The 24,430-nt window shown below is 42.4% G+C and overlaps 1 protein-coding gene across 1 annotated transcript in view; it reads right to left on the bottom strand.

Annotated features, from left to right (window-relative positions):
* Positions 1–16,985: 16,985 nt before the first annotated feature.
* Positions 16,986–24,430, bottom strand: part of LOC137544254 (toll-like receptor 8) — a 56,093-nt gene continuing 48,648 nt past the window's right edge. Inside the window, exon 3 of the mRNA XM_068265309.1 lies at positions 16,986–20,115. Coding sequence (XP_068121410.1) covers positions 16,990–20,109 — 3,120 coding nt within the window. The 5' untranslated portion in view covers positions 20,110–20,115 and the 3' untranslated portion in view covers positions 16,986–16,989. The remainder of the gene's footprint in view (positions 20,116–24,430) is intronic.

Genomic DNA, 24,430 nt, shown 5'->3' with positions numbered 1-24,430 from the left:
TTTCATTTTAATGCAGGTTATTGATGCCAAAGACCGCAAAGCTCACAAACTTTGTCATTGAGTAATTGTGTGTTAGGGTTAGGAAAAGTGGGCACAGCCAACACCAGCCAAATACATAAGCGGGCAATGCTGGGTCATCAGTAGGCGGAGACAAATACAAATTTCACTGAGAAAAAAAGCAATTCTTACACTATTAATGGTAGGGTTCTCATACTTTGCACAGTTGGTCACTGGGTGACTGAGATAAATATTCAGAAAAGTGGGTGGAGCCTACAAAAGCCAATCAAAATCCATCTATTAATCTTTAAGGGGAATATTTAATTGATGCCATTCTTGCACTGTTAATGGCACAAGCCTCTTGCACTGTTAATCACCTGTACCTGGTACAGTTGGCCATTGGGTGATTGGGGTTCAAATTCAGAAAAGGGGTGGAGCCGCAGCCAATCAGATTTATTTTATTTCAATGCAAATTATTGATGCCAAAGACCGCAAAGCTAACAAACTTGGTCATTAAGTAATTTTGTGTTAGGGTTAGAAAAAGTGGGCGGAGCCAGCACCAGCCAAATACATATCTGGGCAATGCCGAGTCTTCAGTGGGCGGAGACAAACACAAATTTCACTGGGAAAATGTAAACTGCAGCCATTCTTACACTATTAATTGTAGAGTTCTAAAACTTTGCACAGTTGGTCACTGGGTAACTGAGATTAATATTCAGAAATGTGGGTGGAGCCTACAAAAACCAATCACAATTCACCTATTGATTTTCAAGGCAAATATTTAATTGCTGCCATTTTTGCACTGTTAATGGCACAAGCCTCAAACCTGGTACAGTTGATCATTGGGTGGCTGGTGATAAATATTTAGAAAAGGGGTGGGGCCACAAACAGCGAATCAGATGTGTTTCATTTCAATGAAAATGATTCATGCCAAAGACCACAAATCTCACAAACTTGGTCATTGACTATTGACAATTGTGTGTTAGGGTTAGAAAAAGTGGTCACAGCCAACAGCAGCCAAATGCATACCCGGGAAACATTAGGACATCAGTCGGTGGAGAAAAATACAAATTTCACTGCTAGAATGTAAACTGCAGCCATTCTTACACTGTCTGTCAATGGCAGGGTTCTTAAACTTTGCACAGTGGGTGACTGGGATTAATATTCAGAAAAGTAGGTGGAGCCTACAAAAGCTAATCAAAATTCACCTATTGATTTTCAAAGGAGTGGAGCCACAGCCAATTATTGATGCCAAAGACCGCAAAGCTCACAAACTAGGTCATCATTGAGTAATTGTGTGTTAGGATTAGAAAAAGTGGGCAGAGCTAACACTAGCCAATTACATAACCGGGCAACGCCGGGCGACCAGCTAGTAAATAATAAGACCTGTAAATGAAACTAAGGTCAGCCATTAAATGTCAGCTTTGACCGATGTTTCAAGGATTTTGCTGCCTTCAAACAGATTAAAAAACCATAAGCAAAGTTTTGCATTAATTTAGCACCCAATTAGTCGCTTAAATGCATGCATTTGCATAATTTATACATACATAAGTCATCATTCTGTAAACAAGGGATTCTTTAAACCTTTAGGGCTTGTTCACACTACAAGAGCTTTTCTAAGTGCTTTGTGATTTTAAAAGCTCCTGCTAATGTTATCCTATTTGTGTGATCTCACTGGAGCGATGTGATTTTGTAAAAATCCCCTATAGCATTGCATTAGCCAGGGGCGCCTGAGGGCACAGGCACTACAAGCAGTAGCCTGAGGCGGCATGGCTGTCATAAGGCGCCGCCTGCTGCTACAATAACATTAGATAACATTGCCCTTCTCTTTGCCATGAACGGAGCTGACAGCCGCACTTTCAGGCTCCTGTTTCCTCGCTGCGGGACAGCTCCGCCCCCTAGCTAATAGAAAAGGAGCAAGCATGCTCTGTCCCGCCTCCAGCCCTTCCAAAGCAGCCACAGTACATACATACAATGTACTGCTAGTGGCTCTGTAGCTCCGCCCCCCACCGGACGTTCCAGTAATCACACCAGCGTGGGACATAGGGACACAATATGTGCTTAACATGTTGCCTGTGTGCAGCTCAGCTGACTGTACCCCGATGTGTGCTGCCTGCCTGCTGATTCTGCTTCCACCCACTAACCCCAGGAGAGTGAGCTCCATCACAAGCTGTGAGCTGTGTCTGCGTGTGCTGCCCGATGCCCAGCTTCCTCTCCTCCACAAGTGGCAGCACACTATTATGCCTCCGTCCCCTGTGGCTTCAGCTTGCCCTCGAAATTACTCTCCTCTTTCCTATCAAGCACTTGGCAGCCTTTGTGTCTCTGATAGCTTAGCGTCCAGTGAGGTCAGATGTCATGTAGCTGCCGTGCTGCTGGGGCTGACACTGGTGATCCTGGCTGCTTGTGGAGGAAGAAAGCTGTGGCAAGACTCTCTCATCCACCCCTTCTTTCTTTTCTCCCCCCTCTCTCTGCCCCCCTCTCTCTCTCGTCCATCTCTTTCTCCCCTCCCTCTCTTTCTCCTCCCTCTTTCTCTCTGCCCCCTTTCTCTCATCCCTCTCTTTCTCCCCCTCTCTCTGTCTCTGCCCCCCTCTCTTCTCCCTATCTCTGCCCCCCCCCCCCCCCCCTCTCATCTCTCTCTTTCTAGCCCTTTCTCTATCTCTGCCCCCTCTCTCTCATCCCTTTCTTATCCTCATTTCCACCCCCTTTCTCTCACCCCTTTCTTCACCCCCCCTCTGCCCCCCTCTCTCATTCCTCTCTCTCTCTCTCTGCCCCCTCTCTCTCATCCCTCTCCCCCCCTCGTCCCTCTCTCACACATCACGCGCGCACACACACACACACACACACACACACACACACACACACCATACATGTGCACACATCTCACACACACACACACACCATACATGTGCACACATCACACACACACCATACATGTGCACACATCTCACACACACACACCATACATGTGCACTCACACACACCATACATTTGCACACACACACACACACACACACACACACACACACACACACACACACACACACACACACACCATACATGTGCACACACACACACACCATACATGTGCACACACACACACCATACATGTGCACGCACGCACACACACGCACACACCATACATGTGCACGCACACACACCATACTTGTGCACGCACACACACACACACCATACATGTGCATGCACACACACACACACACACACACCATACATGTGCACGCACACACCCACACCATACATGCACACACACACCATACATGTGCACGCACACACACCATACATGTGCACACACACACACACACCATACATGTGCACACATCACACACACACACACGCACCATACATGTGCACACATCACACACACACACACGCACGCACCATACATGTGCACACATCACACACACACTCACACACACACACACACACACACACACACACACAAACACACACCATACATGTGCACACATCACACACACACACAAACACACACACCATACATGTGCACACATCACACACACATACTCCACACATTATAATCACATTGCATGCATATACAAATATACACATGTACTCCATATATTTTTACTGCATCACTCACGCCTGCAATTTTTATTTCCAGGAGCACTTTTGGAAAAGTACATATTATTAACAGAATGCCTCCGGGAGGTTGTAAAAGTAACTTTGGATAATGTTAATGGTGAGGTGGCCACTAATGATCCAACCTTTTTCACCCAATCTTACCATTTCTATGTAATATAAGGGACTGCCTGAATTATCCATTAAATACATTGGATGAAAAAGATTGGATCATTAGTGGCCACCACAAGGATTTCCACATATCCCACCGGAGCACCAGAGCATCATGTGCATGCGCCAATTACTGACATGTGCCATACGTGTCGCTGGTCGCAGTGGATCCTGTAAGTTCCCTCTGGGGCACATAGAGATCTATGCTGCTGTACAGGCTACATAGCTTATAGTAAAGGTTGCTGCTACCTCTAGTGCTCCTGTGGGAGCTACACTTCCGCAGCCTCCAGGGGGAATTATATTTCTGCTTCTATTGTTGAGAATATTTCTGCTCGGTGACGGTAGTTGGTGAGAATATTATTGGGGGTGGGGATTGGTGACAGGCGGGCCTTGGGCAGTAAAAAGTACAAATCCGGCCCTGGCACTGCTCACTAGGCTGCGGCTGTGATGTAGCCCTCCTCCCAAGTTCCCAACCCCTAACACACACACACACACACACACACACACACACACACACACACACACACACACACACACACACACACACACACACACACACTTCTTGGAGTCACCAAAAGCAAGGAGTATGGTAAATTAAAACTATATTCAGGATTTAAAGGGGAGTGGAGGCATACAAGAGTAAAGAGAGAAACAATGCAGTCTAGTGTGTGTGATTCTGTGTGTGTGTGTGTGTGTGTGTGTGTGTGTGTGTGTGTGTGTGTGTGTGTGTGTGTGTGTGTGTGTGTGTGTGTGTGTGTGTGCGTGCGTGCGTGTGTGTGTGTGTGTAGGTGTGTGTGTGCGTGGTGTGTGTGTGTGTGTACCATGCTAATACATGAACCGAAAGAAACGTGTAGGTTCATTTGTATGGGAGGGGAGAATGTTGTCTAATTACTTTTAGGGTCACTTTGTCTAACTAACTGTGTTATAGGAGGAAACTCGGGCCCACATTATGTATTATTACCACATACCACTTTTTTTTTTGGGGGGGGGGGGCACAGGTTTTCTTGCCTGGAGTGACAAAAGGGCTAGAGGCACCCCTGGCCTTAGCTGTAGCTTTTCAAAATCACTAGCTCTTAAAAAGCTCTTGTAGTGTGAACAAGCACTTACAGAAGTTGCTCATAGTATAGGGACTAAGTTAAGATCTGTACACACCAGGTGTACACTGCTTCCTTGCATCCCAGATCTGTTTTTCTTTATATACGATTTATGTATGTAATAGTAATGTAGTAGTAGTAGTAGTAATATGTCTAGGAGTCTCCAGAGACCCTTTACACACTTATCCACCTTGTAAAGGCTAATGTCAATGAAAACACTGGATTTGGAGATATTTTACTATCTGTACCTTGCAAAAGGTCTTCAGGGTCCTTCCTCAGGACCCCCAGCTGTCTTCATCACCAGCCTAAAGTGCAGTCTGGCTCCTTTTTCTGTGGAGCACCATCTTGTCAGCTTGTTTTTGGGATGATTTCTGTTCTTATTGAGCTCTTTCGGGCATTGCTTGTACATTAAAACCAATGTAAAATCACATAACAAATATATCACTGATCCCCTGGTCCCTGGTTGCGGCGATCTTCCATCCAAACATTTTTTTAGGTGTTGGTTCTTGTGGATCTTTAAAGCACAGAGGTCTCATCTTGAACAGACTGTGCACTACTAAACTAAGTGAATTGTCACTAGCTGGGGAGACCGGATTAGAGTGCTCGACTATATAGGTTGTGTGTCCTACTAAGCGCAGCAGTACTTTAGAAAATTCTACTTTCCCCAGAGCTGAATGTATTAGCACCATGCTCACCACAAGCACTCATTTTAATTCTGAGGAACTCCTACTTATTCTGTAGTGCTAGGGAGATGGAGATACAGCTTGAGGGCAAGTGATGGTAAGAGGGTTAATTATCAAGGATATGATTAGGGACCCTTGTAAAAACAAAAGGAAATCAAGAGCCCACAATAGTGTAGTATGTGTAGCAAAAGCATATTAGGCAGCACCCAACCATCCAAGAGTGACGTGCTATGGTCGTTGTCCCTCTGTCCCAGGAACAGCTGTAAGGATTCAAAGAGCATGGACCCAGCACCGTCTTCAGTAATTCAAGATCTTTTATTAAGGCATCAAGATACAGCAAATAGGGCAAGTAGCGACAATGTTTAGAGAGGAGAGGAACAGTAAAGATGAAAACCAGCATAAATATTTTTTTTTCATACCACATTTTTCTTAAATAGGACTGTGAATGCTAAAAGCAACAGGTGCTAAAAAAATTCTTATTGGATGATTTACTTAATTTTTTTCAGTTAATATGGAGTCTCACCCCACTTTAAACAGCCAAGAAACAGTGACAGACAGCTTGAGATAAGAAAATGGGGGAGGCAATGGTGGACTTACCTCCTCCAAGCAGACACAAAAACAGGTTGATATTATATCAACAAGCATATTTATTCATATATACACTCCAAAGGGTTAAAGCCAACAAGCAAATGTATTCATATACAGGATCTTCTCAAAAAATTAGCATATTGTGATAAAGTTCATTATTTTCTGTAATGTACTGATAAACATTAGACTTTCGTATATTTTAGATTCAAATACACACAACTGAAGTAGTTCAAGCCTTTTATTGTTTTAATATTGATGATTTTGGCATGCAGCTCATGAAAACCCATATTTCCTATCTGAAAAAATTAGCATATTTCATCCGACCAATAAAAGAAAAGTGTTTTTAAAACAAAAAAAAGTAAACCTTCAAATAATCATGTTCAGTTATGCACTCAATACTTGGACGGGAATCCTTTTGCAGAAATGACTGCTTCAATGCGGCGTGGCATGGAGGCAATCAGCCTGTGGCACTGCTCAGGTGTTATGGAGGCCCAGGATGCTTCGATAGTGGCCTTAAGCTCATCCAGAGTGTTGGGTCTTGCGTCTCTCAACTTTCTCTTCACAATATCCCACAGATTCTCTATGGGGTTCAGGTCAGGAGAGTTGGCAGGCCAATTGAGCACAGTAATACCATGGTCAGTAAACCATTTACCAGTGGTTTTGGCACTGTGAGCAGGTGCCAGGTCGTGCTGAAAAATGAAATCTTCATCTCCATAAAGCTTTTCAGCAGATGGAGGCATGAAGTTCTCCAAAATCTCCTGATAGCTAGCTGCATTGACCCTGCCCTTGATAAAACACAGTGGACCAACACCAGCAGCTGACATGGCACCCCAGACCATCACTGACTGTGGGTACTTGACACTGGACTTCAGGCATTTTGGCATTTCCCTCTTCCCAGTCTTCCTCCAGACTCTGACCTTGATTTCCAAATGACATGCAAAAGTTGCTTTCATCCGAAAAAAGTACTTTGGACCACTGAGCAACAGTCCAATGCTGCTTCTCTATAGCCCAGCTCAGGCGCTTCTGCCGCTGTTTCTGGTTCAAAAGTGGGTTCATGCTTCCATCTGCTGAAAAGCTTTATGGAGATGAAGATTTCATTTTTCAGCACGACCTGGCACCTGCTCACAGTGCCAAAACCACTGGTAAATGGTTTACTGACCATGGTATTACTGTGCTCAATTGGCCTGCCAACTCTCCTGACCTGAACCCCATAGAGAATCTGTGGGATATTGTGAAGAGAAAATTGAGAGAAGCAAGACCCAACACTCTGGATAAGCTTAAGGCCGCTATCGAAGCATCCTGGGCCTCCATAACACCTGAGCAGCGCCACAGGCGGATTGCCTCCATGCCACGCCGCATTGAAGAAGTCATTTCTGCAAAAGGATTCCTGACCAAGTATTGAGTGCATAACTGAACATAATTATTTATTTGAAGGTTAACTTTTTTTCGTTTAAAAACACTTTTCTTTTATTGGTCGGATGAAATATGCTAATTTTTTGAGATAGGAAATTTGGGTTTTCATGAGCTGTATGCCAAAATCATCAATATTAAAACAATAAAAGGCTTGAACTACTTCAGTTGTGTGTATTTGAATCTAAAATATATGAAAGTCTAATGTTTATCAGTACATTACAGAAAATAATGAACTTTATCACAATATGCTAATTTTTTTAGAAGATCCTGTATACACTCCAAAGGGTTAAAGCCAGATATACAGTACACTCCAAAGGGTTAAAGCTAAAACCCTTTGGAGTTTATACCGTATATACTCGCATATAAGCCAACCCGCGTATAAGCCCCCCCCCCCCCCCCCCAAGTTTTACCTAAAAAAAGGGGTAAAATTGATTGACTCTCATATAAGCCGAGGGTAGGAATCGCAGCGAAGGCAGGCGAGCAGAGCCACAGTCACAGGTGTCTCTATATAGTGCACTGATAGTGTGACAATGTAAATAGTGACAATATAAGCCCCCCCTCCCACACACACACACACACACACACACACACACACTCCTCCCCGCAGCATAACAACTTGTCACTCTGCAAGAATGCCCTCCACCACATGTAAAACACAATTATGAGGCTCAAATATTCCCACCTACACATACACTGCCCGAGTGCCCCCCCCCCCCCTGCCAAAATGTATAACAGAATTATGACAATAAAAATAGTCCCCCCCACACACACACACACACAAACACTGCCCAAGTGCCTCCCGTCAAAATATATACCACAATTATGAGAAAATAGTCCCCCCTGCAAAAACACTGCCCAAGTGCCCCCAGCCATTGCATAGCCATGTGCAGCATAACCACTTTCTTCCTTACCTGACCCGAGTGCCCACCCGGTCAATGCTCAGCAGTGTGTGCTTCCTCCATTCACATGAGTGCCCTCCCCAGCACTAATGCGGTGATGCACAGCGGTCTGTGCTTCCTCCATTCACATGAGTGCCCTCCCCAGCACTAGTGCAGTGATGCACAGCGGTCTGTGTTTCCTCCAATCAAGCGGGTGCCCTGCCCGGCATTAGCATTGTGATACACAGCGGTCTTGTGCTTCCTACGATCAAGCGGGTGCCCTGCCCGGCATTAGCATTGTGATACACAGCGGTGCGCGTCTTCTCTCTGGCCCGCACTGACAGGATTCAGACTACTCCCTCGCAGTCTCGTTTCCATGGTGCCCTGTTATTACGTCATAGAGAAGAGACTGCGAGGGAGAAGCAGGCTGAATCCTGTCAGCGTGGGCCAGAGAGAAGATGAGCACCGCTGTGTATCAAAATGCAGGGCACCCGCTTGATTGGAGGAAGCACAGACCGCTGTGCAGTAACCGGGTAGCATTCGGATCAGGTAAAAAAGAATGCGGTTATGCTGTACATGGCTCTGCAATTCCTGGGGGCACTCGGGCAGTGTTTGTGTAAGGGGGGGCTATTTGATGACATAATTGTATTATACATTTGTTGGGGGGCACCGTATCTTTGGTGACTCGCAAATAAGCCGACACCCCCACTTTAGTCCCACTTCTTTGGAACCAAAAATTCAGCTTACAGTATATGCGAGTAAATACGGTATATGAATACATTTGCTTGTTGACATATCACATTTTTTTTGTGTCTGCTTGGAGGAGGTAAGTCCACCACTGCCTCCCCCATTTTTTTAAAAGCTTTACCTACTTTTATTCTTTTGGCGCCTCTGTTCATTACCACATTGTTTGAGTCCACCCATGGAAGGGTGCTAACCCCTTGTTTCCAGATCTACAGAGAGGACTTCTTAATCCTGAGTGAGGACAGGTCTAATCTCCCCACCTGCATCTACAGTGGTTGCCTTAGTGGTAACACGTTTGTGAGTATAACTTTACAAACTTGCCTCTCATTACCCACATCAATCCAGTACATACTGCATTATATTGGGATCTCTGTGTTCTCTCTCGTTTTCTTGTTGTAAGCTTGAGATAAGGATTCAGCAGCTTAAAATGAAGAGAGTCTGGATTCTAAACTGCAACTGTGACAGAACGATGCAATGTTATAAAATAAAATCTATATAACTGAAAATAAAAATACGAGACTCTTTCCTTTGCTACTAATGCTCTTTTATTATCTGTACTACGCAAATTTCCGCGCGAAAATGGTATCGATTTAGCGGGAAAATTTGCGTTTGCGCACGAAAACGTTATCGTTTCGCGTGAAAATTCGCGATCGCGCGCAATGTGCAAATTCACGCGAAAACGGTCGTGCTAACAGTTAGCACTCTTTTGTGAATCAAGCCCCATATCTCATAAGTTTATTTTCGCTTCAGTTTTCACTTCACAAATGTGAGAAGTGTACTCACTTGTGTCACATACTGTATGTTTTTAATTGAATAACATTAAAAATAATGATACTTTAAAGTATACTTTGTCATGTGCCCAAATTCACATGATCTTCTCCACAGCTGTGGTTATTTACTAATGGTGAGAGAATTCAAGTTATGAAACTTTGGTTAAAAGAAAAAGGAAGTTTATAGTGGTAAATCTGCTATTAAACATTTGGTGACTATTCGGGGCTTTTTTTTATAAAGCATGGTTTGTTACTTTTACACTTAAAGTTCCCAGGAGCTTCTAAAAGGGAACAAACCTGAACAAGGTTTACGGTAATTACATTTTTAATGACTCCCCTCAGAAGTAGATCAATATGAGGATAGAGTGACAGATGGAAGCTGGACATTAACTAAACAGGAAAGGGCAATTCATCAACTTTCCCTACGTGTATTGTAACCACTTCACACTTGTTTTCATCTTATGGACTAGAGCAGTTCTGGCATATGTCCCTATTTAATCAGTAATAACCTGGCTATAGGGGGAAATGTTGGTGCTCATGCTACCCGCTATGCAGACTGCAGCTACAAATAGTGGGCACCCAAACTTTCCCTTATAGCCTATAGCGCTGCCTAAACTTCCCTGGTGCCCCTAGCACCCAAATTTCCCATTACCGTCGCTACAGCCATTAGAAGACAACTGTAGTGAGAAAAATAAAGAGGCTGCCATATTTATTTCCTGTTAAACAATACCAGTTGCCGGGTAGCCCTGCTGATCTATTTGTCTGCAGTACTATCTGAATAACACCAGTAATGCTGGGAATACACGGTTCGTTTTGTAGCTGATTAGATGGTTCGATAGATAATTTCCGACATGTCCAATCTCACTTTCGATTGTTTTGCTGCTCGATTTCTGATAGAAGTGAATGGAAAAAGATAAGAAAAACGAGAGGAAGATAAGAATCGAGAGCTGAATTGAGAGCTGAAATCGAGCAGCAAAAACGATCGAGAGCAAAAACGCACGGCAGAAATGAACGGTGTATTCCCAGCATAACACGCATGTGGCTAATCTTGTCAGATCTGACAATAATGTCAAAAACACCTGATCTGCTGCATGCTTGTTCAGGGTCTATGGCTAAAATATTAGAGGCAGTGGATCAGCAGGATTGCCAGGTAACTGGTATTGCTTAAAATTAAATAAATATGGCAGCCTCTATATAACTCTCAATTCAGTTGTCCTGTAACAGAGTGTGTAACTTGACTGAATCACAATCCTAACTAAAAAGTGCCTGTTAGATTTGGTGCAGTAGTAACCAGTAGTCAATGTATCTGTAAATTGTGCTTACTTACCAGTACTCTACTGTATCTGCAATGCAACACTACTTCATAGATGATTTTGGCAATTACCTCTTAAGGTGGCCACTAATGATACAATTTGCCTAACAATCGATTACATATGATTCTTCTTATGAATTATCGTAAATGATCGTTTGGGACCACTAATGGCCAAAAATCTAACCAATCTGATCAGATTGACGGGATCTAACCGAAATTCAGATCAATTTCATTAATCTGATCAGATTGGTTAGGAGAATTTTGTCCATTAGTGGACCCAAACGATCATTTACGATCATTCATAAGAAGAATCATTTGTAATCAATAGTTTGGAAAATTGTATCATTAGTGGCCACTTATACAAGTTTGTGCTGTGTCAATCATGAGTCACCTATATTGTGTATATAAACCTGTTTATCAGACATTTAAACTTACCAGTCTACAGGATGTGAGCCTACGTGTATCAACCAAAATGTTTATGAGAGAGACCCTGTTTGCAGCCAGGGAGGAGATAGCTTTGAAATGGCTTTCACCAAATCCACCTTTGTTGTCTTGTTTGGTTAAACATCTAGACAATAGCTTGAAAGTTGGCATACAAGTAGCTTGTCTACACTCATAGGGGTCGTATAAGACAGTTCCACCTAATTTGGGATCAGTGGAAGGACAGATAGCTCCTTAGAGCTACGGGTTTGCCACCCTTCCTGATTTACCCTAGCTCACTGTTACCAAGTCTGTGCTTCAAGCATTTATTAATTGTGGGAAAACCAGACCTTGTAAAGTATATGGAAGCACATCTCTCCTCTGTGCCATTGGGCCTGCTCTTACTCTTCTATGTGACTTTCCCCTTACCTCTCATTAATGCTTACAAACTATACTCTAATGTTTAGCTAACTTGAAATGTATCTGTCTTGGCTGATTTCATTGCCTACCCTTAGGGTTTTGTATTGATGTATTGACTATGCTTTACTGCTCATCATTGACTATTGTTGACTCTGTTCCTACTGCATGTACACAATATACACATGTACACAATATTCTGTTTTTGTTCAATAAATGTTACTAGTTTAACCACTTGAGGACCACAGTCTTTTCGCCCCTTAATTAAGGACCAGAGCCTTTTTGTCCATTCAGACCACTGCAGTTTTCACGGTTTATTGCTCGGTCATACAACCTACCACCTAAATGAAAGTTAGCAGAAATTGATTTTAATTATTTTTTTTCACAAAGTGTCATTTTCCGCTAACTTTTGACAAAAAATAAAATATTCTATGAACTCACCATATTCCTAACGGAATACCTTTGGGTGTCTTCTTTCTAAAATGGGGTCATTTGTGGGGTTCCTATACTGCCCTGACATTTTAGGGGCCCTAAACCGTGAGGAGTAGTCTTGAAACCAAATGTCGCAAAATGACCTGTGAAATCCTAAAGGTACTCATTGGACTTTGGGCCCCTTAGCGCACTTAGGGTGCAAAAAAGTGCCACACATGTGGTACCGCCGTACTCAGGAGAAGTAGTATAATGTGTTTTGTGGTGTATTTTTACACATACAGATGCAGGGTGGGAGAAATATCTCTGTTAATGACAATTATTTGATTTTTTTTACACACAATTGTCCATGTACAGTACGGCGATACCACATGTGTGACACTTTTTTGCAACCTAGGTGCGCTAAGGGGCCTAACGTCCTATTCACAGGTCATTTTGAGGCATTTGGATTCTAGACTACTCATCACGGTTTAGGGCCCCTAAAATGCCAGGGCAGTATAGGAACCCCACAAGTGACCCCATTTTAGAAAGAAGACACCCAAAGGTATTCCGTTAGGAGTATGGTGAGTTCATAGAAGATTTTATTTTTTGTCACAAGTTAGCGGAAACTTTGTGACACTTTGTGAAAAAAAAAACAATTAAAATCAATTTCCGCTAACTTGTGACAAAAAAAAAATCTTCTATGAACTCACCATACTCCTAACGGAATACCTTGGGGTGTCTTCTTTCTAAAATGGGTTCATTTGTGGGGTTCCTATACTGCCCTGGCATTTTAGGGGCCCTAAACCATGAGGAGTAGTCTTGAAACCAAATGTCGCAAAATGACCTGTGAAATCCTAAAGGTACTCATTGGACTTTGGGCCCCTTAGCGCACTTAGGGTGTAAAAAAGTGCCACACATGTGGTACCGCCGTACTCAGGAGAAGTAGTATAATGTGTTTTGTGGTGTATTTTTACACATACAGATGCAGGGTGGGAGAAATATCTCTGTTAATGACAATTATTTGATTTTTTTTACACACAATTGTCCATGTACAGAGAGATTTCTCCCACCCAGCATGGGTATGTGTAAAAATACACCACAAAACACATTATAGTACTTCTCCTGAGTATGGCGATACCACATGTGTGACACTTTTTTGCAGCCTAGATGCGCTAAGGGGCCCAACGTCCTATTCACAGGTCATTTTGAGGCATTTGTTTTCTAGACTACTCCTCACGGTTTAGGGCCCCTAAAATGCCAGGGCAGTATAGGAACCCCACAAGTGACCCCATTTTAGAAAGAAGACACCCCAAGGTATTCTGTTAGGTGTATGGTGAGTTCATAGAAGATTTTATTTTTTGTCACAAGTTAGTGAAAAATGACACTTGGTGAAAAAAACAATAAACATCAATTTCCGCTAACTTTTGACAAAAAAATAAAATCTTCTATGAACTCGTCATACACCTAACAGAATACCTTGGGGTGTCTTTTTTCTAAAATGGGGTCACTTGTGGGGTTCCTATACTGCCCTGGCATTTTACGGGCCCTAAACCGTGAGTAGTCTGGAAACCAAATTTCTCAAAATGACTGTTCAGGGGTATAAGCATCTGTAAATTATGATGAGAGGTGGTCTATGAGGGGGCAAATTTTGTGGAACCGGTCATAAGCAGGGTGGCCTCTTAGATGACAGGTTGTATTGGGCCTGATCTGATGGATAGGAGTGCTAGGGGGTGACAGGAGGTGATTGATGGGTGTCTCAGGGGGTGGCTAGAGGGGAAAATAGATGCAATCAATGCACTGGAGAGATGATCGGAAGGGGGTCTGAGGGGGATCTGAGGGTTTGGCCGAGTGATCAGGAGCCCACACGGGGCAAATTAGGGCCTGATCTGATGAGTAGGTGTGACAGGTGGTGACAGGAGGTGATTGATGGGTGTCTCAAGGTGTGATTAGAGGGGGGAAATAGATGCAAGCAATGCACTGGCGAGGTGATCAGGGCTGGGGTCTGAGGGTGTGGGCGGGTGATTGGGTGCCCTAGGGGCAGATTAGGGTCTAATCTGATGGGTAACAGTGACAGGTGGTGATAGGGGGTGATTGATGGGTAATTAGTGGGTGTTTAGGGTAGAGAACAGATGTAAACACTGCACTTGGGAGGTGATCTGACGTCGGATCTGCGGGCGATCTATTGGTGTGGGTGTGTGATCAGATTGCCCGCAAGGGGCAGGTTAGGGGCAGATTGATGGGTGGCAGTGACAAGGGGTGATTGATGGGTGGCAGTGACAGGGGGTGATTGATGGGTGATTGACAGGTGATCAGTAGGTTATTACAGGGAAGAACAGTTGTAAATATTGCACTGGTGAATTGATAAGGGGGGGGGGGGGTCTGAGGGCAATCTGAGCGTGTAGGCGGGTGATTGGGTGCCCGCAAGGGGCAGATTAGGGTCTGATCTGATGGGTAACAGTGACAGGTGGTGATAGGGGGTGATTGATGGGTGATTGATGGGTAATTAGTGGGTGTTTAGGGTAGAGAACAGATGTGAACACTGCACTTGGGAGGTGATCTGACGTTGGATCTGCGGGCGATCTATTGGTGTGGGTGGGTGATCAGATTGCACGCAAGGGGCAGGTTAGGGGCAGATTGATGGGTGGCAGTGACAGGGGGTGATTGATGGGTGGCAGTGACAGGGGGTGATTGATGGGTGATTGACAGGTGATCAGTGGGTTATTACAGGGAAGAGCAGTTGTAAATATTGCACTGGTGAATTGATAAGGGGGGGGGGGGGGTCTGAGGGCAATCTGAGCGTGTAGGCGGGTGATTGGGTGCCCGCAAGGGGCAGATTTGGGTCTGATCTGATGGGTAACAGTGACAGGTGGTGATAGGGGGTGATTGATGGGTAATTAGTGGGTGTTTAGGGTAGAGAACAGATGTAAACACTGCACTTGGGAGGTGATCTGACGTCGGATCTGCGGGCGATCTATTGGTGTGGGTGGGTGATCAGATTGCCCGCAAGGGGCAGGTTAGGGGCTGATTGATGGGTGGCAGTGACAGGGGGTGATTGATGGGTGATTGATGGGTGATTGACAGGTGATTGACAGGTGATCAGTGGGTTATTACAGGGGGATAGAGGTATACAGTACACAGGGAGGGGGGGGGGGTCCTGGGGAGAATCTGAGGGGTGGGGGGGGTGATCAGGAGGGAGCAGGGGGCAGTTTAGGGTTAAAAAAAAATAGCGTTGACAGATAGTGACAAGGAGTGATTGATGGGTGATTAGGGGGGTGATTGGGTGTAAACATGGGTCTGGGAGGTAAGCAGGGGGGGGGTCTGAGGGGTGCTGTGGGTGATCAGGGGGCAGGGGGGGAGAAATCAGTGTGCTTGGGTGCAGACTAGGGTGGCTGCAGCCTGCCCTGGTGGTCCCTCGGACACTGGGACCAACAGGGCAGGAGGCAGCCTGTATAATAGGCTTTGTATACATTACAAAGCCTATTATACACTTTCCGTGCGGCAATCGGGGTGCTAGTAACCCGTCGGCGCTTCCGAATGGCCGGCGGGTTACAGCGCGGGGGGGCGGAGCCAGTCGCCGGCAGCTGATCGCATCACGAATGACGCGATCGCTGCATAACCACGCCCGCCGCCACCGCCGCCAAGGCGGTCGGCAAGTGGTTAAAAAAAAAACTTACTAGTCTAAAAATCAGTCTCTTTCCCACATGCCTGAATGGGGAAGTTACTAAAACCACACACAATCACAGGTGGGGTAATTAGTGTTGCAGCAGAGCTGATTAACTACCTTTGTGGATTTCCACAAAACATGCAGTGTTGGTGGGCCTTGAGGACAGAGTTGGGGAACACTGAACCAGGTAATATGAAAACAATCATTAGCGCACAACCTTTAAAGAATAGACAAAATAAAAAGGAATAACAAATATTACATTTAATTCAACATCATTTAACTACAATACAATGCTATTTTTCTTCTGAAGTAACTGTAACAAATGATTGAACTTCATTCCAATCAGTAGCTGATACCCCCTTTCACATGCAAAATCTTTACCTTTTCTCAAACAGATCATCAGGGGGCTCTGTATGGCTGATATTTTGGTGAAACCCCTCCCACAGTGTGATATCATGACCATGGTCATGACGGTTTCCTGACTGTGAACCTTGCTGCATTGTGGGAAATAACAGCTTTTTTTCCAACTACAAAGCAAGCATTATCTCCATAGTGCATAGTTATTTATTTAAAAAAAAAAAAAGAACCTTTTTAGCCTTTTTAGCCTATCTATTAGTGGGTGCTGCTTTTTTTTCTTGTCTGCCAGTAGTAAAGCTGATTACCCACAGGCTCATTCTGGATGAAACAATAAGAACGAATTAAATGGTGAGTATCAATAATTTCTTGATCTATCTTCTATTTTTTTTATCTCAATCACTTTGCAGTGTATTGATTTATTTTTTCCTCTACTACTTTAATTTGGTAACATTTCTCTTTAGTAGACACCTAGCCATTCAGCGGACACCAGTTATCATATTGATGTACAGGTTATTGTATCGGCTGATGTTTTCTGTAAGTAAAACATGCTTCATTTTTTGCCAAAATAAGCTTTGTGCGTGGGGGTTTTTAGGCCACTCTAAAATAGAACTTTTGCAGATTTTCTTCCTGAGTTTCAGATACTGGGAATGTTGTAGAACTGGCTGCAGTAAAACAATGACAATCACATCCATATTTTCATCCATGAGCTTCTGCATGGCCAAATAGAATGCCGTTTTGAATTTTCCAGTTTTCACATAGTCTTTGGTGAGGACAAAGAGTGTTTTATTGCTTAGATTAATACTTTGTGCAATATTATCAATGACTGCCTTTCCTGGCTCCCAGTCCCTTTCCTCTAAGCAGAGATGTACATGTTTGTCCCCTTTGTGTTCCAGCTGACAGCAGAGCTCATTCACAACCCAGTCGCTGACAGATATATCTTTCTCATCGTACATAATAAAAGCATCGTATATGGATTCTGAATTATGGAGTTTGCTATACTTTTGCATTGCCATGCACCAGTGGAAGGTATACCATAAATCCCAGTAAAATAAATAACTCAGAACTGGTAGGGCAGTAAAAGAAACAATTAAAACAAATGATAGAATAAAATATAGCAATGCAATAAAATCCACACTGCAAGCATTTACATCAAAAAGTATGATTCCCTGCTTCTGCCACTTGTCAGGAGTGGCACAGGTAACATCAGTGGCCAGCCGTGGAATAGTAACATTGTTATAGTTAATCCAGTTTAATAAGTCAATGATATTACAGCTGCACTCAAAAGGGTTTGCTTTCAGATTTAAAACCTTTAAATAATTGTCCTTTCCAGATGCAAAGGCTGAATGGTTTATGTGCTGAATATTATTGTAGCTTAAATCAAGATTGGAAAGACTCTTTAGCTTGATGAGAAATGCATCTGCCAAAGCTTGGATATAGTTATGACTAATGATCAGAGTCTCCAGTGATTCTGTATAACCGCTCAACTGTACAGTTATCATTGTTATCTTGTTGTGGCTAAGATCAAGATGCTTCAGTCTTCTAAAGCACCTCAAAAATTTCCAATCAAAAAACTCCAAGCCATTGTTATGCAAGTATAACTCAGTAAGATTTGAAGGCAGGTGGAACGCTAGGTCATCAGGCAACTGGTGGAGTCTGTTGTAGGAGATATCTAGAACTGAAAGATTTGTAATGTTTTTGAATAGATTTAAGAAGCGTTGATCACCCTTTTTCCACAATGCATTAAGACGGTTTCCCGAAAACCTTAACTCCTTCAGGGAATAGCTACTGATCTGGCAATCTGTTAGCATGGAAATTTCATTCCAGCTTAAATTCAGAACTGTAAGTTTGTAAAGATTTTCAATGAATCTTAGATGATGTGTAACATCTTCCACAATAAAATAGTGCTTATTGTAACTCAAATCTAAAACCTCCAAGTTCTCAAGTTCTTGAAAAGCAAGCGTGGAACCAAAGTCCAACTTGTTGAATGATAAATCTAAATAAGCCAACTTTTTCAAGTAGATAAATTCTGTACCATTTAAATTCTGACCTAAGCCATTTGAAGACAAATTTAAACAAGCTACATCAGAAAATGGTTGGAATTCTTCCGGGTTGATAAAAAAAATGCTATTTAGACTCAAGTCTAATGTCTTCCCATACACACTACATTGAGGTTTCACAAGCTTGGATAGTGTTGTGTTATAGTCTGGCGAGATTGTGGTAACATCTGCAACATTGTGCCTAAAGGCAGACTCTAAATTAATCTTAATTTGATCATTGCTAAATTTTTCGCTGGTGTTTTCTGAGAATGGGGTTATTCTGTTATTGGACATTAAAATTACTGTTAGACTTGGAATTTTCTCCAGTGCTTTGAAGTCAACTTGGCTAATGAAATTCACTGAAAGATTTATAGTTGTTAAATTGTTTAGCTTTGTAAGAGGAGCTAAACTATTAGAAGTCATACTTTTAAAAACATAACCTTGTAAACCCAAGTAACTAAGGGAAACAAGCTTGGAAAAATTGTTTGAAATATTAATCGTTTTTGAGTAGGTTTTTGGTATGTAATTCCAAGACAAGTCAAGTGCTTCCAAAGCAGGTAAGTATGATACAAACTCTGCTATTGCCATCTCTCCAGATAAATAATTCTTTTGGAGATCAAGTACTTTCAGCTGAGATGAGTTTTCAAACAGTGCTTTGGGTATAGTAACAAGTGAAGTGCTCGCAAGATACAGTTCTCTCAGACTTTTTAAATTCCAGAAAGCAGTATCATCTATCTCAAGAAACCCTTTACCTGGACATGGTTTACATGGAGTTTTAGCATTAAAACACCTTGCACAGTTTCCACTTAGGGCAAGCACTTCTAAGTGCACTAAGTTCTTAAAGGTGTCATTGTGAACAACTTCTATTTGGTTATTGCTTAAGTCAAGTTCTGTCAGGGATGATGGCAGATTTAATGGTACACTGGTTAAGCTGTTGGATGCAAGGTTAAGCACTTTTAGTTGTTCGAGGTCAGAAAAAGTTTTGTTTTCAATAATCAGTTGACCATTACAAATATTTCCATAATAGCAATTATGCCCTAAATTTAACATTTCTAGGTTTTTGAATCTTGAGAAAATATTTTGATTGACGGATTTAATGTTGTTATATTGTAAACTTAGCTCCTGAATGCTATCAGGCAGGATACTGGGGACTTCACATAAATAATTGTGATCAATATAAAGATATTTCAATTTTGTTAAATTAGCAAACGTTTCATTGTCAATCTCCAGACCTCTTTTGCATGTATCATTATTATTAAGTTTTGACATTGGATAGTGGTTCCAGATTAGGTCTATTTTTGTAAGGTTCTTCCACCTCTGAAAAGAGGGTTTATAAACAGCATCTATGAGATTTTGACCTAACATCAGTTCTACATAGTCTGATGTGTAATTAGTAGGAAAAGGTACTTTTATCAGCCCCCTAGCTTCGCAGTCAAAAACAACCGAGTTGTTGTGTTCTGTGATTGAACACGGGATGGTCCTGTTAGTTGAAAAGGCACTGGAAGCGAAAAGGAATTCAATATTCAGTAAAAAGAAGAAGATCTCCAGTGGGTTCAACATTTTGTCCTGGGGAAAAATAAATACATTATTAGGCGTTATGTGATATCTATAACAAGATCAACTTAATAATCTGACCACAACAAATGCTGAAGTGTACCTCTATTTCAGACAAAAGATATTTCTAAGCTCTCCTTACAATCCTAGTTGTACACACTCCTTTTATTCTCTAACACCTTAAGATAATTCCCTCCTTTCATCAGTATCCTCGTAGTCATGTAACTTGCCATTGGGTCCATTGGGTCACGGAAAACTGGTACCAGCGGGGATGGAGAAGGAAGGACACAGGTGTGAGCTCACAGATCTGACAGGTGAGTTTGCTCTGCAGTGAAATGCAGCCTCGGGGGACCACTGTTATCTTGCGGGGAGATCTGGGAGGCCCATCAGCCTGGTTCTGGGGCACTAGGCAATTGCTTAATTTTGATTTTGGCTGAAAATTAGTTGAAAATACAATTGGGTGACCATGCTGTGGCATCAATCTAAGGCTGAGTCAATCACAGTTATTGAGTTTCCTGGGCAAAATCAATGAGTGTATGGACACCTTTACTTTTGAAAAGATGAATGAGAAAATAAGTTACTTTTTTTGTTCTGTCTCAGAGTATAAAATGTATCTTCTCAAACCAAAGGAAAGTTGAGAATTTATATACAGAAATGCCAGCTAAAAATGTCACAGAGTATTCAGATACATATGAGCTTTTTCACTCAGCCAAGAGCAACTTAGAAGCTCCCCACTGAAAAAAGTTATGCCAAGTACAATTGTTCCCTCCTAAGACAGAAGGGGCCTTATTCAGTTAACCTTTTTCCCTATGTTTTCTCCTAGGTAATATTTCCACATCTTATCTATAAAATGCCTTTTAAGCCACCAGCAATCAAGAAAATACTCAGTATAATTTTGTCAGTACTTTTTCTTGTACTTTTTGGTTTTTGTTTTCTTCAGTTGCAGAAAAGTTGCGGAAAAGTTATTTTAAACAGAAGATGAAAAATCATCTCCTAGGAGAAAACTTAAGAGAAAATGTGACTTGAATAAAGGTCAAGTAAAGATATGCAAAAGAGCAGCGCAACAGGAGCTGCCAATGAGGGTATGGGCTAGGTTCTATTAGCCCGTGGATGAAATGGAAAAAAAACAAAGGGGACCCCTGGAGCTATTTGGAAATATGGCACTTAGTTAATGTTTAATGGGGTGTCAGAAAATGCAACAATATATGCATCCACAGTGTAATCAAACTTCAAATGCCTCAGTGACTGTAATACTGCAGGCAAAACACTTCAATGGCTATGTCTGGAGGGTTTCCACAGGACATAGAAGTATTTAAAGAGGAGCTGTCAGCCATACTATCTCAGAAAAAAACAAACATATTTAAGTAGATAAATACTTGCTCTACTTACATAACATATGTATTGCACTGTACTATAGCATTTTCCCATTTTAATTGTGGCTATTTTGAAGCCAATCCTGATGTAAGTTCCCCCCTTACTCTCCTCTGCCTGATTTGCCCACCCTTCACCATAGAAAATGCATTGTCTCAGCATGAGAAATATTGGCCTATCAGAGAGGAACAGAGGTGTGAGAGGGGAAACCAGGAGTAAAAGAGGCTTCAGCCAATCAGGCTGCATTAGTTAAGTCTGAGGGGAAACAGAGAAGCAAAAAAGGACAACCCAGCATGCCCTGCAACTTCCTTTTTATGTACCAATTTTTGTGTGTACCAAATAAGAGTCAGGTAAACTGGGGAATGATCATTTATCAACAAGAAAAGTAATCGTGATTTTAACTTTTGGATTGCCTGGGTAGCATTCTTATTACTTGTTTACCAGATAAAAATAAATCATTATTTTTTATTTTATGCCCGTCAGTTACGCTTTAAGCAATGGTTTGGCGACCAAACATCTGGAGGAATCCGAGTACCTGAACAGCGGTACAAAGCGCTTGGTGAGCTGGCTGGTCGCAAGAGGCAGGACAGGTGAATGGTTAGTGAACAACTGATCCTGGGTATTACTCTGCCATTTATGAGACAATTATCACAGCAAGGTACTTGCCAGCTATATGCAAAATATTTTGTTTATAAACACTAAGTGTAAGTTTGAACATATGTGTGCGCACAATTCTTAAAGAGAGAAAATCATTCTCAAACAGTGAGATCCATGGATAAGATGGGCTGGCAAGGAATAAAATAATTTGCAGGTCCAACTTTAAGAAATCAAGAGAATTAATCACCTTTCATACCACAAAACTTATAATTCTATATATATTGACATTTAACCAAATATGAAAGTAACAGCAATATTCCCTTGTTTGGAAGCTAGTTGAATGTTGTTTCTTCACTTTAACTATAGTTACTGGAAGGCTCATGTTATTGCAACCATACTAATAAATGTGTTAACCTTTGTTTTTGTGCCATTGCACAGCTGAGGCCGGCTTTACACTTGGCCAGCGCATATTGGTGCGATGCTCCCTTGCATTGCACCACAACGCCAAAAAATAGGTTCATGTGACCCTGTGGCAGAGTGCGCCAGCAGAGTCATATGCATGGTGCTGCCCTCCCCTGCGCGTCCTTTTCTGCCCCTCGCCCAGTAACGTACTCCCTGCTGGACAGGGAGCACAGCACTGGGATTCCCGGCTTCCCCATTGTATTTGCGTTACATAGTTACATAGTTATTTTGGTTGAAAAAAGACATACGTTCATCGAGTTCAACCAGTATAAAGTACAACACCTGATGAAGGATCGTTGGATCCGTAACATGTAGTGTTTGTCCACCCAATACAGCAAAAGTTTGCAGCCAGTAGTGTGCCGTCTCTTTTCCTTTGTTTGTAAAGTACAACACCAGCCTGCTCCCTCACATATCCCTGTTGATCCAGAGGAAGGCGAAAAAACCCTTACAAGGCATGGTCCAATTAGCCCCTAAAGGGAAAAATTCCTTCCCGACTCCAGATGGCAATCAGATAAAATCCCTGGATCAACATCATTAGGCATTACCTAGTAATTGTAGCCATGGATGTCTTTCAACGCAAGGAAAGCATCTAAGCCCCCTTTAAATGCAAGTATAGAGTTTGCCATAACGACTTCCTGTGGCAATGCATTCCACATCTTAATCACTCTTACTGTAAAGAACCCTTTCCTAAATAAATGGTTAAAACGTTTTTCCTCCATGCGCAGATCATGTCCTCTAGTCCTTTGAGAAGGCCTAGGGACAAAAAGCTCATCCGCCAAGGTATTATATTGCCCTCTGATGTATTTATACATGTTAATTAGATCCCCTCTAAGGCGTCTTTTCTCTAGACTAAATAAACCCAGTTTATCTAACCTTTCTCGATAAGTGAGACCTTCCATCCCACGCATCAATTTTGTTGCTCGTCTCTGCACCTGCTCTAAAACTGCAATATCTTTTTTGTAATGTGGTGCCCAGAACTGAATTCCATATTCCAGATGTGGCCTTACTAGAGAGTTAAACAGGGGCAATATTATGCTAGCATCTCAAGTTTTTATTTCCCTTTTAATGCATCCCAAAATTTTGTTAGCTTTAGCTGCAGCGGCTTGGCATTGAGTACGATTATTTAACTTGTTGTCAATGAGTACTCCTAAGTCCTTCTCCAAGTTTGATGTCCCCAACTGTATCCCATTTATTTTGTATGGTGCTAGACCATTAGTACGTCCAAAATGCATGACCTTACATTTGTCAACATTGAATTTCATCTGCCATGTGTGTGCCCATATAGCCATCCTATCCAGATCCTGTTGCAATTTGACACTATCTTCCTGAGAGTTGATGATTCTGCACAATTTTGTATCATCTGCAAAAATAGCAACATTGCTCACTACTGCATCTACTAGGTCATTAATAAATAAATTGAAGAGCACTGGACCCAGAACAGACCCCTGTGGGACCCCACTGCTAACAGTCTCCCATTTTGAGTACGATCCATTGACCACAACTCTTTGTTTTCTGTCCATTAGCCAGTTCCCTATCCATGAACACAGACTCTTCCCCAGTCCTTGCATCCTCAACTTTTGCACCAGACTTTTGTGGGGAACAGTGTCGAAGGCCTTTGCAAAGTCCAAGTATATCACATCTACAGCATTCCCAATATCCATATTAGCATTCACTACCTCATAAAAGCTGAGCATGTTAGTCAAACAGGACCTGTCTTTAGTAAACCCATGTTGATGCTGAGAAATAAGATTATTTTCTACTATGAAGTCATGTATAGTATCTCTTAGTAACCCCTCAAATAGTTTGCATACAACTGATGTTAAACTTACAGGTCTATAATTTCCTGGATCAGATTTTTTGCCCTTCTTAAATAATGGGAAAACGTGGGCTGTACGCC

This window comes from Hyperolius riggenbachi, chromosome 2 (genome assembly GCF_040937935.1).
Source record: "Hyperolius riggenbachi isolate aHypRig1 chromosome 2, aHypRig1.pri, whole genome shotgun sequence".
In the NCBI taxonomy this organism is placed as follows: Eukaryota; Metazoa; Chordata; class Amphibia; order Anura; family Hyperoliidae; genus Hyperolius; species Hyperolius riggenbachi.
Note: the sequence above shows the minus strand (reverse complement) of the source record. Positions and strands in the feature narration are given on the sequence as shown.